Raw genomic sequence first — 18,182 nt, forward strand, 5'->3', positions numbered from 1 at the left:
TTGCATGCTTTTTCTCTGTTCTCTGAACTTCTGTTCATAAAAACCATCTATTTTATGATAAATGTTTGTGGCAACCATATGCTTCCTGTAATTACTTAGAAAATGTGGTATTCTTAACTCAATCTTCCTTGTGAAACCTCTAGATAGATGAATGAATACATCTTCAGCAATGGCTGACAAACTTAATTACTTGCACAGTTAAACACTGCTGGCTTTCAGCACACAAGAGCAGCAGCTTGCGTCAGAGAACAGCAGGTAACCACATGAGAAATGGAACGTCTCTGCCATCATCTGAACATCATAATTACAAACAAACAACCTATTTATACAGTGACGGACATAAATGAGAGTAAACAAGGATGCTTTGGTAAGAAAAGGTGTTCAGACACCTCTGCAACATGTTAAAAACATTCACATCTCTCAACCTGCACCTTACAAAAACGTACTGTTCTAGCCTGGTATTATGCTATATATCAGTTGGTAATACCATGGTACTTTGATATATACCATGGCACACTGAATGATGACCATATTCATATATATTGATATTTCCATGGTAATTCCAAGTTACTTAAAAAAAAAAAAAAAAACTATGGTGTGGTACCATGGTGCAAGTTCAAAAAACATGGTAATACCATAGTACATTTTGTCAGTAAATGTTATTACATCTTTTGGGAGTTGTACCATATGACATATTAAAACTAAAACCAGTACTAACCTTGCCTTGTCATAAACAGGGCAAAATGTCAGATATTATAAATCTGCAGAGTTATCGTTTGACTATGCCTGTTGGTTGCACCATATGATTTTCATGGTCACACCACATTTAAAAAAAGAAAAAAAGTCATATTAATAAGCAGTGATCTGTTTTCTTGATTTTTCTTTTTTTTCTTAAGAAATAATAAAAGTTTATGCCAAATTAAGTTTTAATTTCTTCATTATGATATCAGGACAGGGTATCACCCTGACATTTGTGACTTTATGTCCCTCAAAATATTCAAAAGTTTCTTATTTAGATATAAAAACATTCTTATTATACATGCGTCACGCCATCTATCCCTGTCATTTCTTTACGCTCACACAAACGCACACATTACCGTCAAACCCTTTATTTGATCTAGTTTGTGGTTTCATATATAATCTGCTCTAAAGATTCAAATTCTATTCTACTGATCTCTCATTTAAAAACCTTGAACCTTTAAAGGTGCCCTAGAACCAGTTTTAATAAGATGTAATATAAGTCTAAGGCTGTGTTCCGTGGCTAACAGGCTAAAGCTAACATTACACACTGTTGGAGAGATTTATAAAGAATGAAGTTGTGTTTATGAATTATACAGTCTGCAAGTGTTTAATAATGAAAATAGCAACAGTCTTGTCTCTGTGAATACAGTAAGAAACGTTGGTAACTTTAACCACATTTAACAGTACATTAGCAACATGCTAACGAAACATTTAGAAAGACAATTTAAAAATATCACTAAAAATATCATGATATCATGGATCATGTCAGTTATTATTGCTCCATCTGCCATTTTTCGCTATTGTTCTTGCTTGCTTACCTAGTCTGATGATTCAGCTGTGCACATCCAGACGTTTTGCCCTTGTGTAATGCCTTGAACATGGGCTGGCATATGCAAATATTGGGGGCGTACATATTAATGATCCTGACTGTTACGTAACAGTCAGTGTTATGTTGAGATTCGCCTGTTTTTCGGAGGTCTTTTTAAACAAATGAGATTTACATAAGAAGGAGGAAACAATGGTGTTTGAGACTCACTGTATGTCATTTCCATGTACTGAACTCTTGTTATTCATCTATGCTGAGGTAAATTAAATTTTTCATTCGATGGCACCTTTAAGTAAAACACATTTACAAATGAAAACATCATAATTTTGTTATATTCACTTCGGAGGAAGGAAAACAGCCCAGAATAGCAGGCACATGAGTGAATGAGGCTACAGTCACGACTGTGGAACTGAGTTTTAAGCTGTTTAAATTGAGAAATGGATCATTGGCTTTTGAGACTGTGTGCGTTACACCTACAGCACTGAGAGGATGAGCTCTTCATGGTTTGGCTTGTTGGGTTTGTCTCTCTAGAGCCTCACAAACATAATGCAGAGAAGAGGATACAATTAGTCCAAACTAGGTTAAAATACTGTGATGTGGGTGTTTGGAGACCAATTAAAAAGTTTAAAGCAGCTGGAGATATTAACTTTTAGCAGCGCTGATGAACACTCAGGGTGTATAGAACACATACCCCTGGTTTCACAGACGAGTCCCAGACTAAAATGCATGTTCGAGCAGTTTTACCTGAAAGCAACTTGCACTGACATATCTTAAAATATGTCAATGTCATTGTTTTGTCTCAAGATGCACATCAGTAATGTTTTTTTTTCTAAAGCACGTTTATAAAAGCTACTTAAATGTCCTATTTTAGCTAAGGCCTAATCCTGGCTTAATCTAAGTGAAACCGAGCCATAATGGGTCAAGGAATTTCTAGACATACACTAGTTCAAAAGTTTGGGGTCAGTAAGATTAAAAAAAAAAAAGAATACTTTTATGCTGCAAGGATGTGTAACGTTGCAGGAAGGTATAACAAAACAATGATAATCCAAGGAGACAATGTTCCAAAATAAATAAGAAAATAAACTTTTTCAAATTAATACTTTTCTTTTGAAACTTCTAATAAGCAAACATTCCTGAAAAAGTATTACGTGTATCAACTGTGATAATAATAAGAAATGGTAATTGAGAACCAAATCACATCAGAATGATTTGACACTGAAGACTGGAGTAATGGCTGCTGAAAATTCAGCTTTGCCATCACAGGAATAAATTACATTTTAAAATATATTAAAATAAATAAAATAAAAAATACAGACCCCAAACTTTTTGTTATATGGGCTCACCTGTCCACAGTTGGATGGCACAGAGGTCTACTGTCGTGGGGAGACAGGTAACTGCAGGAAGCCGACCCACCCACCACACGCATCTTAAACAGTTCAGTAGTCTGTGGAAGGCAAAATACAGTTTTTTATTAAGTTATTGATTCACTCCATGTGTAGCTTCATTTAACTAAAAAGTCCATACGTTGACAAGAGTTGAATAAAGACTCTTCAAAAAAATTCTAATTGCTAATGCTAAACAGCATTCAGGTTTGTAATGACATGGGGTTGTGTGAGCCTTTAAAAATGGTCTTTTCTGGATAAATTTGACCTAGACTACCATCCAAAAGTTTTTAACTTTAGTTTAGTTTCAAAAGATTTTTAAACTTATTCTTTATTGCATTAAATTGATCAAAAGTGACAGCAGAGACTTTTATATTGTTGCCAATAATACAGTATATTGTTCAAATAAATGCTGTTATTTTGAACTTTCTATTCATCAAAGAATTATGCCCTGTGTTATAGACTCTTATTATGATATTCTGGTTTGTTTCCTTTAGTTCCTGTTTCGCTGCATTGTTTATGCTGCCTTCACATGTTATCAGAAATTTGATAATTTCCACTTCTGAAGTCGTGATTATGAGCTCATCGCATTCAAGTTTCGAAATGGGAGGGCTTTCATGTGCAGTTTTTACCTAGGAAACTCGTATTTATGATAATTCCGAGAGCACGTGAAGGCAGCATTAGTTTCGGCTTCCTTGGTTACTGATATGTCCTTGTTTGTTTTCTTGGTTACGTATTATTATCACCTGTATCATTATGTTTGCCATGTGTAAAACTCTCGTTTGTAGATTATTTTGGTTTGCCATCTCCTGAGAGTTACAGATTCAGAATAAAGACTTTGTTTTGTTTACTCTTCGTCTCATTTATGCGTGCTGCACACCAACTCCTGACAATAATAAATAATAAATGTTACTTGAGCACCAAATCAGCATATTATAATGATTTCTGAAGGATCATGTGACACTGAAGACTGGAGTAATGGCTGCTGAAAATTCAGCTTTGCCATCACAGGAATAAATACACTAAAACAGAAAACAGTTTTAAATTGAAATAATATATAACAATATCACTGTTTTACTGTATTTTTGATAAAATAATTTAAATGTACATAGACAGAACTTTATCTATCAATGATAAATTAAGAGTGAACGTTTGTGTCACAGATCCCTTGTCTCCTGGACTCCAATTCCCATGATCCTCTTGTCTCCTCACCTGCACTCACTTCCCTTGTCAGCTCCCCATCAGCACTCATCATCTACACCTGGACTTTCTCATCAGCACTCCCTATTTATATGGACTCACTCCCTTCTCTCCTTGTCTGTTCTTTTATACTATACATTGTGTTTGGATGTTGTGTCTCTCTCCATTGTATCAATAAAACCCATCAATTGTGGAAGTCCGTAAACGCCTCGTCTCTACAACACCAGACCATAACAGATTGCCTTCTGAATCTCGTGTGACCTTGAGTGACAATAACAGCATTCAAACGTTTTCGGTAATGGGCTATGCATGTTCAGGGCCGTTGTCTTACTGACTTTCTGTTTAACTAGAATTTAGTTCAAGGACTGACACCCTCTAGAACAGTGGTTCTCAAACCTGTCCTGGGGACCCCTCACCACTGCACATTTTGCATGTCACCCTCATCTAACACACCTAATTCAAGTCATCAGCTAATTAGTAGAGACTGCAAGAGTTGAATTGGGTGTGTTAGATGAGGGAGACATGCAAAATGTGCAGTGGTGGGGGGTCCCCAGGACAGGTTTGAGAACCACTGCTCTAGAAAACGCATTGTTCCATCAATGACAACAAGCCTTGTCCAGAGGCAGTAAATTAGCCCCAAACAATAATAATGCCACCACCATGTTTTACAGTTGGGATGAGGTCCATATTATTGAATGCAGTATTGGTTAGCCCCAAATGTAATGCTTTTCATTTAAACCAAAAGTTATATTTAGGACTCATCTGTCCACAAGACATTCTTCCAATAGTCTTCTGGCTGACGTTCTCAAATTTTAGATGGGTAGCAATATTCTTCTTGGAGAGTGTTTACTCAATGGTGGATTCATAAACACTAATCTTAGATAATGTAAGAGAGGCCACAGGTTCTTAGATGTTACCATGTTTGTTTGTTTGTTTGTTTTTTTTTCCTCCTGGAGTTATGTTTGTTAGATAACCACTCCTAGGTAAAGTAACATTGTAGCTGAGCTTCTTCCACTTTTATATTGTAAAAATAAGTACTCTGATATGATTGGTGGAAAATAGCAACCTTTTTAAGCCTGGAAAGCATCAATAATGATTTTTTTTTTTTTTTTTTTTTTTTGGAAGTTGACCAAGAAATGAGAGTTTACTTTAAAATGAACAAACCAATGAGGTTTGCTCAAGTAAGTACAGTTGAGCTGCCATTGACCCTATTTGATGTTTTCTATGTATGTGCATTGATCAATGTTTTCATTTGTGTTTTGAAGATGAACTAAAGTATTATGGGTTTAGAACAACATGAGGGTGAGAAAATGACAGAATTATAATTTTGGGGTGAACTAACTCTTTTAAACTTCAGGTTTACATTTGTTCAGTTGACCAGGGCCAGAAACCTAATTTTACCCCATTAATTACAGTGCTCAGCGTAAATGAGTACACCCCCTTTGAAAAGTAACATTTTAAACAATATCTCAATGAACACAAAAACAATTTCCAAAATGTTGACAAGTTTAATATAACATCTGCTTAACTTATAACATGAAAGTAAGGTTAATAATATAACTTGGAGAACAAAATTTTCAGTTTTACTCAAATTAGGGTGATGCAAAAATGAGTACACCCCACTGAAAGTCTCTGGAGCAAAGCTAAATTTTAGACTACAAATGTCTAATTTAACAAGAATTCAGCCACATGTGAGTCTAATTATTCATTACACACAGGTGTCCAGCATCTTGCCGTTTCATGCTGTCAGCAATGGCGCCACATGGAAGAGAAATGTCACAAGAAAGAAAATAATTTCTTTACACCAGAAAGGTGAAGGCTACAAGAAGATCAGCAAAGCTTTACTTATCAGTCCGAATACTGTAGCAAAAGTGGTACAAAAATTTAAAAAAGATGGAACTGCAACCATCTCACAGAGACGTCCAGGTCGTCCACGGAAGTTAACACCTCGACAGGAGCGTCTTCTGAAGAGAAGGGTTGAAGAAAACTGCAGTGCAGTTATCTAAATAAGTAGAAAGCCAAACTGGGGTGACTATTTCCCGTGACACAATATGGCGTACGCTGCAGAGGAATGGCATGCATGGGTGCCGTCCACGAAAGAAGCCTCTCCTAAAGCCCAGGCACAAAAAAGGCCATCTAGAGTTTTCCAGGGCCCATGCTGACAAACATGAAGACTGGGACTCTATACTCTGGAGTGATGAGACCAAGATAAATGTTTTAGGAACTGATGGCTTCAAAACTGTATGGCGTCGCAAATGTGAGGAATACAAAGAAAAATGCATGGTGCCTACAGTGAAACATGGTGGTGGCAGTGTTCTTATGTGGGGCTGCATGAGTGCTGCTGGTGACGGGGAGCTGCATTTCATTGATGGCATCATGAATTCACAGATGTACTGCTCTATACTGAAAGAGAAGATGCTACCATCACTCCACGCCAACTTGTTCATTCGATGCCTAGAGGACTTGGTGCTGTCATTAAAAATCATGGAGGTCATACAAAGTACTAGATGTAGTAGTTTTTGTTGTGGGGCGTACTCATTTTTGCATCACACTAATTTGAGTAAAACTGAAAAATGTGTAATCTAAGTTATATTATTAACCTTACTTTCATGTTATAAGTTAAACAGAAGTTAAATTAACCTTAGTCTTGTCAACATTTTGGAAAATGTTTTTGTGTTCATTGAGATATTGTGTAAAATGTTACTTTTCAAAGGGGGTGTACTTATTTACGCTGAGCACTGTACCTTATTCCAATTACCTTTTTAAATATCTGATAATCCTGAAGGTTCACATACAAGTAATTGACAAGTTGAGCATTTTAAAATTTTATATAGGATTTAGAATAAGATCTGATCACAATTAATTAATTTATAAACTTTCTATCTCCACTGAAAATATTGATGAAATTCTCTTGATAATATTACATTTTTTGGGGGGTGAACTAATGCATTAAAATAGGTTTAAGAAAGGGATTTGTTTATTTCTTTCTCTGGGAATGACAGCAGCATAGTGGAACTGAGGAAGAGAGGAACATCAAGCTTTAAAGATGCTATTTAAAGCAGAAATAGAACAAAATGGAGCTGTACTCAAGTGTACAGGGTGATAAATTAAAGATTTAATGGGAACCAATGAACAGATGCAGCAGTCTTTTGTTTGAGAAGGTGAGTTTATATTGGTCCTTTAATTTATTATCCTGAAAAGACGTTACAACAATACAACTCTGGTCTCTGCAGTACTGGCCAATCTGTTGTACTGAAGCAATTAGAAGACAATGTAAGATTTTGTGTCTATATCATTAGTTTTCTAAAACATATTCTAACACATTTAGTTTGTTGTGGGTCTCAAGTCTCCTATACAATCTAAAGGGTCTGTAAGGTCAAATAACTAAGAATTAGCATTGAAAAAACAGGCCTGGTGTTACAAAACAGTGATATCTAGTTTCAAAGGCACTTCAGATGACTAAATGGCATTTAATGTATATGACTAAAGCTTTTAGTTAAATATATTCTACAGATGTATTTTAAATATTAATTAAAGATGATTCACTGACTTTGACAAACTTTTTGAGTGTTAAGCAGGAATCTCTTATTTGGGAAAACATATACAACAGTGACCTTCAGAGGGCAGCACTGGCAGTTGGCACATGACCATTTCTGGTGACATTCCTTTATATTTAAAGGTCCCGTTCTTCGTGATCCCATGTTTTAAACTTTAGTTAGTGTGTAATGTTGTTGTTAGAGTATAAATAAAATCTGTAAAATTTTAAAGCTCAAAGTTCAATGCCAAGCAAGATATTTTGTTTAACAGAAGTCGCCTACATCGAACGGCCAGTTTGGACTACATCCCTCTACTTCCTTCTTTAATGACGTCACTAAAACAGTTCTTTGACTAACCTCCGCCCACAGGAATACACAAGAGTTGCGTTTGTAGAGTGTGTTTGTCGCCATGTCGTCGAAACGCTGTTATTTTCATCCCGCAGTCCAATCACCGGGTCTGATTCCGGCTCAAATTGGTAAAATTAAAGACATGTTTACAATAACACTGAGCGCGTGCATCTCCACGTCATGGTAAGAGGCGTGACTTTTCCGGGCACGGTGCGCTAAACTGCTGTCGAATCACAACACAGGAACCGCTGGCACAATCAGAACTCGTTACGTATTTCTGAAGGAGGGACTTCATAGAACAAGGAAGTCATCAGCCCGTTTTTATGACAGTGGAAACAGCGGTATACCGATAAGTAAATTATGTGAAAAATACTGTGTTTTTTTACACGCGAAACATGAACACATGTTATATTGCACACTATAAACACAATCAAAGCTTCAAAAAACCACGAAAAACGGGACCTTTAAACTTATAAGGGAATAATAAAGTGCTTCAGCATGTATCTAACAGGAAATGACTGATGAACAATAATGAACACATTTATTCATATTCAGTCAGTAACTCCAACAGAGAAACCTGTTCACCTGTACACATGATCATTTCTCTTTCTCCTCATCTCTCCATCTGCTGTATTCAACTAATTGGTCTGTATGATTATCCTTCCACCATGTGCATATTTAAGCTTGCAGGGAGAGCGGTGTCATAATTATCAAGAGGCTTCTGTCATAATAAAGAAATTTGATATCCCATAATTACCCTAATTCTAACCTCAGCACATGCCGCAAACATCAGCTCACACTCACCTTTACGATCGTATTTTTTTGAAACGAGTAAAGCTTATTGCAGATACTCTGTTGCAGATGGTCCCAAGAAAGAGTCCTTTCTACTCTCATCAGGAGCGGAGGTCCAAACCTGGATAGATAAAACGAAAGTCAAAATGAGTGATAACACAATTTTGAGATACATTTATTTTTCCCTGCATCGTCTAAGACTTTCTAAATCCGGCAAGCACTAATCTGATTGGCTGACTTTACAAGAGTAAGGGTGTCATGTTATACCTGTTTAGGACTCTTATTATGAAATATATTTATGTTCTATCGTTTGTTTTCGCAGCTGGTTAAAAATGCTTTGGTGGACACATGGCCTTCTGAGGGTTCCTTCTGTAACATTATGTAATGCTTTAGTCACCTTGTAGCTTGTTGGCCAGATCCAGCAACATTGCAGAGTAACAGGAGGATCTTTGAAGAACCACCCTGATTCAAGAATTCTGATGACAACGTCCCTGAGGGTGGTAACCTGTGACCTTCGTGCTCTGCAGTGTGTGGGGAGGAAGGGAGGGAGTGATGGAATCCTACAAAAGATAAAAAGAAACAAGCATGTTATTCAACATTATAGGTGTTGCTAAATAAGAGTGTATAATTATAAATTATTAGAATATGTATTTATCATGAAGTGTTCAGTGATAAAACGAGAACTTTGTATGTTGTGCTTTCAAAACTTGATAAAGATAAAAAGAAATGTCAGTTATCCTACAATTCCATGACATTTTAATTTTTACATTTTTATTTTTACTTGTTTACATTTTCATATTTACTCCACTCTGTGCCATGCCTAACAATGCCCCTTAGCTGTCACTGTAAAGCTCAACTCTGGTCAATATGCTCTTTAGTTACAGTATGTCAATATGACTTCTCAATGACCCATTTTTGCAGCTTAATTTCTACAAGTGGTCTGAATGGAAAGTGGAGGGAGTGTTGTGACCGTTATATAGCTCTTACTTGTGTTTTCTATATGCTGTATCTTGTATATCAGGATGTGTAGACACTAAGTAGCATTTGAAACATGGTATGTATCATTTTATTCCTGCATCAATTTTATAACTTCTCTTTGGTTTCCTTGGTGACTGTTGGCATGCTCTGATCTTTCACTTCAATCAGAAGTGGATGTTTGATCCTGCATTGTGATTAAAAGCCAACAATGCAGGACATCATAAATGCACATACTTGTATATGTGGTTTACGGGGACTATCCATAGACATAATGGTTTTTATATTGTACAAACTCTATATTCTGTCCCATTAATGAAATATGTGTTTTGTGTGACATCATCAGTGATGGGTGTCCAAAACATAAAGGGCTCAAATCATACTGTATATTAATTTCTCACTTAAAGACTTTTATATTGTTACAAAAATCCTGTCACTTTTGATCAATTTAATGTATTAATGTATTAACCTAAACATTTGAATGGCAGTATATATTTAAGCTTGCAAAACACTAAAATAAACATTAAATAGCACATTTTTGCGATTAGCCTTTCATTTTATGTAATATGTTGGACAGAACTCTTATGCTTGTAGACTGTTCCTAGATTTTAGAATATGAACAGTTACATAGATGAATACTTGACAGACACCAAATATCTCTGGATAAATATTGGCTCTCTTTAGCAATCCAGTGAGATAACATGTGGCAAATGCTTATGTACAGTATCTTCCTTTCATGACAGGATGGAAGTGTTTTTCCCTCACTCTCTGATTCGCTTTCTATTGCACACTCACAGCAGGCCTTACTCGTCAGAGTCTCATTTGAGGGCCAGCTGGAGCAGATTGAAGAGGGGAACTGTGAGCTTGTGAGAGCCATAATTAAACTTGGCCCTCACTGACACACACACACACACACACATTTCACACTTTCACAGACACAAACACACTAAGACCAACCCACAGCTTGAATGCCTTTCCAAAACAATGCAGTTCTTTTGGATAATGACAGAATTCTTCAGTTCAGTCATGGTTTTATTTTAAGGCCAAATGAGGAGCCAATAGACACTCTTAACAGTGCTGGTTAGTTGTAGGTTGTTAGTTGTTAGCTGTTAGTTGTTAGCTGTAACTGATTATATGTAATCTGGATTAAGTAACCAGATTCCAAAACAAAACATTTGCATGATTGCAGTTGTCTGATGTTGGGTAACAGTCACAGAGTCACATCTTTTTGTGTTTTATTTTGATTGTTTTTATTTTAAAATTGTTTTAATTAGACATTTTTATGATTTAATTAATTATTAGATTTATCCATTTATGAACAATTCAAAGCAATTCCTTCAATACCAGTTTTGGAAATCCTGGTATATAGTAATGTAATGTTTAATGCTCTTCATGTTGTTGATAACAAAAACAGCAATAGCCTATAATTTCTTTGTCTTTGCACTTTTATATCAATAAGGTACATGATTATCCTAATTAAAGGTGCTAAAGAGGATCTTTTCGTCGACTGAGAAACCAAAGACTGTTACTGAGTTTTTGAAATGAGCGCATGCGTAAGAATTTCGAGGGAACGCCTCCCAAAACTCGTGCACGAGTATTGGAACACGAGTGTTTACCACCGGCATTCGCTGTGTTGTGTTAGTGGATTCATTATGTCGGACTCACTGCATGTAACTCATAATCTGCAGTTGTTACTCCTGTCTCCTGACAAAAACATTGCATGTGGCGCCTGTGGAGTGTGGAAAGTTACTGGAGCGCGCAGCCGCGCTCGTCTCTCACAAGGAACGTCATGGCAGTGACTGACAAGCCAGAGGGCCAATCGTTTACACGATGATTGCGTAAACGATTGGCTGATGTTTTTAAGGCCCTACCTCGTGCACAGATGATGTATATTAATATTATTCCTTTCAGTGCACCTAATAAATAGTCTTTTATCAGTTAGTAAAGACAGTTTCAAGTAATATTGCAAAAATGTATAAAACAAAACATCCTCTTTAGCACCTTTAAATCTATGTGATAAATGGGTTAGGTCAAAAGCAGTCTAAAAGTAATCAAAAAGTAGTCTGATTATATTACCTAAAATCTGTAATGTAATAGTTTACATTATTCTTACTTTTTGTCATGTAATTTGAAACAACATACTACAATTTGTAAGTAATCTATCAACCACTTGCTCTTAATAAGGTAATTGCCTTTAATCACAGCAGTTTTCCTTTGTTACCTTTCTCAGTACCATGTCTCACTACATGGTGCAATACTCTGAAGATGAGAACAGATTTGACATTACTTTGCTATAGGAGTCATGTGTTCTGTATGAATTTCTTTCTTTTGCTGAACACAAAAGAAGGTATTTTTAAGAATATGGGTAACCAAACAGTTGATGGACCCCACTGACTTCCATAGTATGGGGGAAAAATACTATTGAAGTCAATAGGGCCCATCAAGTGTTTGGTTACCAACATTCTTCAAAATATCTTTTGTGTTCAGCAGAAGAAAGAAATTCATACAGGTTTGGAACAACTTGAGGGTGCGTAAATTATGACAGAATTGAAATTTTTGGATGAACTATCCCTTTAAGTTAGCGCTTGTACCATAGTGTTAATTAAAGGGGTGGTTGATTATGATTTCACTTAATAACATCTGCAAAGTTACGATGATCAAAGTTTAAAGCAAAAGGAGTATTTTCTTTTTTTAAAAATGGCTTTTTAAAGACTACAACAAACGGCTGGCAGGGACTACAGGCTTCTTCCTGGGTTGGTGACATCACAAACCCTAAAATTTACATAAACCCTGCCCTCTGGAACATGCAACAAAAGGGGTGAGGCCATGTTTGGCTGCTTTAGAGAAGAGGAAGAGATGTTGTAGTAGAGCACATTTGGGAGTGTGCTCAAGCTGTCGCATCCATCTTTTCACAATTATTGCAATACAGTACGTAACACAAATGCAATAGCATGTCATAAAAGCAAGATGACAGCATAATCGTAATTAAACTAAACTACACCTGTTCTATCTTCATGCAGCATTTATTCCCTGGCTCTAGGCACTGTCTATATGACTTGAAGATAGTTAACTCCACAATATCTACATAAATTCTACAACTAACCATTCAGAAATGTCCTGTTGCATTCTACATGTTGTCACTTCTTCTTGAGTCTTTCCATCATTGTCTGACTCCGGTTTGAACATAAAAGGCTGAACAGTTTCTGACATTTTCAGTACGAGTCTGCATGAGGTAACGCTAACACAAGCTGATGAAGCTCCGCCGGGACCAATAACTCATTTGTATTTAAAGGGACACACAAAAATGGCGCGTTTTTGCTCACCCTCAAAAAGTGACAATTTAACATGCTATAAAAAATGATCTGTGGGGTATTTTAAGCTAAAACTTCACATACACACTTTGGGGACATCAGAGACTTATTTTACATATTGTAAAAAGGGGCATTATAGGACCCCTTTAATTTTGAATCACTTACAAGATTAACTTATATTTAACCTGGACTATTACTTTGCACCACACTAAATACATGATGACAGAACAGCTCTAAGAAAAATGACGACTCTAATAGCAACATTAGATATTAGTAATTCATTAAAGTGGCAGTAAAAGAGCAGTCCATGCAGAATGAATTCTTCACTGGTCTGGGCTAGAGAGTCCAGACAATACCAGACAAATCTGTAAGAGCATTGCACACAAGTGGAGTGTGTATTTGCTCAGTTACACATGACCTCACCAAACCTCTATCAACTTAAGCTTCAGAGAGACCCAGATGTAAGCTGATCTAAGAACAGTTCAGACAGATGGCCTTCTAACCTGATCTGTCGATCACATCTCCTCAAGGGAGGGAATTTGGTAAAAGCACTGGAAAAGAGGGCAAAGATATTGTACCTGCTACCAAATGTGAGCTACTATAGACTGTTAAAATATTTGTAAATTTTTACAGAAAAAAATGTAAAAATGCTACAGTAAAAAAACACCTTAGTAAGTTACCTTAACACAAATTTATTTATTTAATGCAGGTAAAACTATGAATTACTGGATAATTTACAGTGACAAACTGTTCCTGTGTGGCATCACATATGATTATATTTTATTGAAATGTGTTTTACCCTGATGGTGTTTTGTCTTTGTGTGTATGACATCCCGTAATACATGAAAAAAATGTCACCTTAATTTTTAGGGTGAATTTCTGACGTTTTTTAATTGTGAATTTAATAGAATTTTTTTACAGTGCAGATTGTACTGAAAACTGCTACAGTTTCTTTTATTAAAACAGGAGGTCGACATCTTCATGACACTGGAAAGAGATAATAATAATAATTATTAATACGAGATAATAATTAAACAGAAATATTAGAATCAACAATGGTAACTACACTGCAAAAAATTATTTCCTGATATTTTTGTGCTTGTTTTCCAGTAAAAAAAAAAAATTATACTTAATACTTTATACTTAAAACAACATCAATTTACTTAAACAATACTGCATAAGATATTAAGACATGTTTTAATAGATTGGCTTGTCAGACACTTGCATGTGTCATTATATTATTAACATTTCAGCAAAATCGAGCTCAAATGGAGTTATTAGGTTTTTGACCAGCGAATTTAGGAGAATTTCATACATAAGTGTTTTGTTAATTAGAACGGCCGATGCAGTAAATGCATTGCATTATGTTTTTGTCAACTTACAGGGTAGCTATGTGGGTTTACTGTACCTATGTGTGCTGTGTTTATTCAAATGACCAGTTCTTTATATACCCTTGCATTGCAAATAAGCAGGGATGGTCCAAACTTTGTGCAGCAATTCCTTCACGATAGAGGCGAGGTGCAGTTATAGGGCCCTATCATCCAACCAGTGCAATGCGGCGCCAGGCACAACGCAAATGTTTTTTGCTAGTTTTAGCCCAATGCAATTATCATTTTCACATCCTGAGCCACGTTGTTTAAATAGCATATGCATTTGCGCCCATTTGTACTCCCATGGGCGTGCTGGTTTGAAAACGGGGTGTGTTCAGGGCAGGCACATTGTTGGTGCGTTGCTGTTTGAGGCACCTGAAATAGACTGTGCCATTGACCAACTGAAACCTAGTCTAAAGTCAATGACGCAATATTTGTTTTGTTATTTAAAGAACATGTTAGTAATATGTGCCTATAGGCAGGTGCACAACGTGCGTACACTCTGCTTATTACATACACAGTGACACGCAGCGAGACACAAACATGGCAAATATTAAAAATAAAAGGATTACAATGTAAAAGATTATTATTGTGTGCATTAAGATATTAAATGCTTTGGTGGAATCTGGCTTGTCCCGTAGATGGTCTGCTCGTGTGCGAGAGAAGCGTTCAGTTTTTCTGCTTGCAAATACCGCAATGTAGCGAAAATTAACTCAAAGGGGAAATATTAATAATTATTCATAACTCATTATGATTATTAATTATGATTAATTATGAATATGCAAATCCGTTAATCAGATTAACTGGACGTAGCTACATTAAAATTAACATTACAATCAGTTAACCTGTTCGTCCAGTGAACGCTCAGTGTTGATTGTTTATTAATTCTAAGAAATGTCAATTTCCAAGTTATGGAAAAATAATATTTCTTATTGTACTGTACTACTCAGAGCACGTAGTCCGGATCTATCACTTAAGAGGCAATTCATTAGCAGACGGCGTCAGAACCAAACGTGTATTGTGCACAATCTTTATTAACTAACTCACAAACACATAACTAAACTAACAAACACATAACATAACATACATAAAGGGTCACACACACACACACGCACACGCAAGTCAGAATGAGTAATGATAGAGTTGAACCGGAAGAGATGCTGTTACTAGAGCTACATGAAATGTCAAAGGCAATCTGGAAAGGACTCATCAGTTTCTTTTAGCAATAGCAAAGGTAAGTCTTTACAAATCAATACTAAATCGCTGTTTAGCATTAAAATGTACGATACTTGCAAGATGCCTTTAGGCTGAGGAGCGTCGGATCTGCAGGTTGAGGATAACTCTTGACGTTATCGTCTGAAGTTGTTGCCAGTCTGTTGGGTGATGAGCACATGGCTGGGTGTTGTAGGCCAGGGGCCTACCAGCCTTGTGGCCGGGCCTAGAGAGGCCGGCCGCAAGGAGATTTGTTCGGTCCAGAAGCAAGGAAGAAGAGAGAGGAGTGTCACTGTTCACTGGGTTTTAACCTCTGGTCAAAGTCACACCTCTCAGTTGTTGACCGGACCAATGAAGATGTTGTAATTCCGGGTGGCAACACCCCTCCTGTCAGAGCTTTTACAACCCAGAAAGATTAACAAGCTGAGTTCTTGAATCAGATCTATTAAAGATTCTTGTAATACTGATGTGTTGCACAGGTATGGACATACCGCATACACAAGCATTTAAATCTTCCCTCTACGAACGTATAGACACTAAACATGGCATGATTGAAGTTACCGTGCAGGTCATAACATTTAACAATCATCAAACATGTAAATACAATGAGTACAATACAACATCAGTAATAATGGATACCATTTCCTGAGAAGGATTCATTTATAGCACAGTCTGTCTATACATTAATACCATAGAGTCTGTGTTCTGTGAGGAAAATGCAGGGAAGATGCAGATTTTCTGTGTCTCTACTCTGTTCTCCATGCGGCAACCACATTCCTCAGCGCAATAAACTTGTAACTGAAAACTTCCCGGGGGATGGGGACAGACTCCAGAGTGAGCTTAAAACTATTGGTTAACTAACCAATAATTGTGTCTGATTTGCCTCAGTCATTACAGCAATGTAAATATCGATAACGTTATGGCATGAGCGCAACTGGCTTTTAAAGGGAATGGGAGATGAGACTCTGATTGGTTTATTACACGTTACGCCCAAAACACACCCAGTACTCATTAAGAGAATAGGGACAACTCATTTAGACCATGCGCCGACCATTTTTCCCGTCATTAAACTAGCAGAAGTGGATTCAGACATGCCATAAGTGCACTTGCGCCATGTGCTTTAGACCATGCGCTTAGATTAAAATAGGGCCAATGAGGTTTGATTGACAGTTTGAGGATCTAATGGAGTTACAAGGTTTAAGCCCGGAACACACCAAGCCGACTAAGTTTTCTCAGTGTGTTCTGCGCCGTTGGCTGAAGTTGTTCCTCGTCTGCTTTTTTTGGTCATTCTGGTCATTCTGATTGGCTGTTCAGCTACTGCCACCTGCTGGTACGGAAAGGTATTTATTCTTATGCAGGCGCAGAACGTACGTGCTACTTAGCTGTCGGGAGTTGGTGTGTCAGGGCAACTTTGGACCCAGGCTCTGCCGATGTGAGCCAACCCTGCAGTCTGCTTTCATCGCCACTAGTTTGTCTGCGTCAGCTTGGTGTGTTCTGGGCTTTAGTCACAAGCTCTTATTAATAATTCTCATTGGCTAGATATTTGCAAAATCCACAGACATAAAGGGTGACCTATAGTAATGATTTATGAAACAATTTTTTAAATAAAATCCTGACAGCAACGATATGCTAAATGACTACTATCCTAATTTGTATACTACTTTGTATTCTTAAAGGTGCCCTAGAATTAAATATTGAATTTATATTGGCATAGTTGAATAACAAGAGTTCAGTACATGGAAAAGACATACATTGAGTTTCAAACTCCATTGTTTCCTCCTTCTTATATAAATCTCATTTGTTTAAAAGACCTCAGAAGAACAGGCAAATCTCAACATAACACCGACTGTTAAGTAACAGTCGGGGTGTATGCCCCCAATATTTGCATATGCCAGCCCATGATCGAGGCATTACACAAGGGCAGAACGTCTGGATGTGCACAGCAGAATCATCAGACTTGGTAAGCAAGCAAGAACAATGGGGAAAAATGGCAGATGGAGCAATAATAACTGATATGATCCATGATAACATGATATTTTTAGTGATATTTGTGAATTGTCTTTCTAAATGTTTCGTTAGCATGTTGCTAATGTACTGTTAAATGTGGTTAAAGTTACCATCGTTTATTACTGTATTCACGGAGACAAGAGAGCCGTCGCTATTTTCATTTTTAAACACTTGCCGTCTGTATAATGCATAAACACAACTTCATTCTTTATAAATCTCTCAAACAGTGTGTAATGTTAGCTTTAGCCACACAGCATAGCCTCAAACTCAGTCAGAATCAAATGTAATACATCTAAATAAATACTATACTCACATGATCCGATCCATGCATGCAGCATGCATGACGAACATCTTGTAAAGATCCATTTTGAGGGTTATATTAGCTGTGTGAACTTTGTGTTTGCTGTTTAAGGCAAGCGCGAGCTCCGGGGCGGGGGAGCACAAGATTTAAAGGGGCCGCAACCTATATATCGGTGCATAGT

At 36.8% G+C, this 18,182-nt stretch overlaps 1 protein-coding gene across 1 annotated transcript in view; it reads right to left on the reverse strand.

Moving 5' to 3' along the window:
- The window catches only part of usp43a (ubiquitin specific peptidase 43a), a 114,134-nt gene that overhangs the window by 24,624 nt on the left and 71,328 nt on the right, over positions 1-18,182 (reverse strand). The window contains exons 7-9 of the mRNA XM_048199555.1: positions 9,223-9,385; positions 8,838-8,946; positions 2,911-3,011 (exon numbers count right to left, since the gene is read on the reverse strand). Coding sequence (XP_048055512.1) covers positions 2,911-3,011; positions 8,838-8,946; positions 9,223-9,385 — 373 coding nt within the window. The remainder of the gene's footprint in view (positions 1-2,910; positions 3,012-8,837; positions 8,947-9,222; positions 9,386-18,182) is intronic.

Source organism: Megalobrama amblycephala, linkage group LG8 (assembly GCF_018812025.1).
Source record: "Megalobrama amblycephala isolate DHTTF-2021 linkage group LG8, ASM1881202v1, whole genome shotgun sequence".
Taxonomy (NCBI): Eukaryota; Metazoa; Chordata; class Actinopteri; order Cypriniformes; family Xenocyprididae; genus Megalobrama; species Megalobrama amblycephala.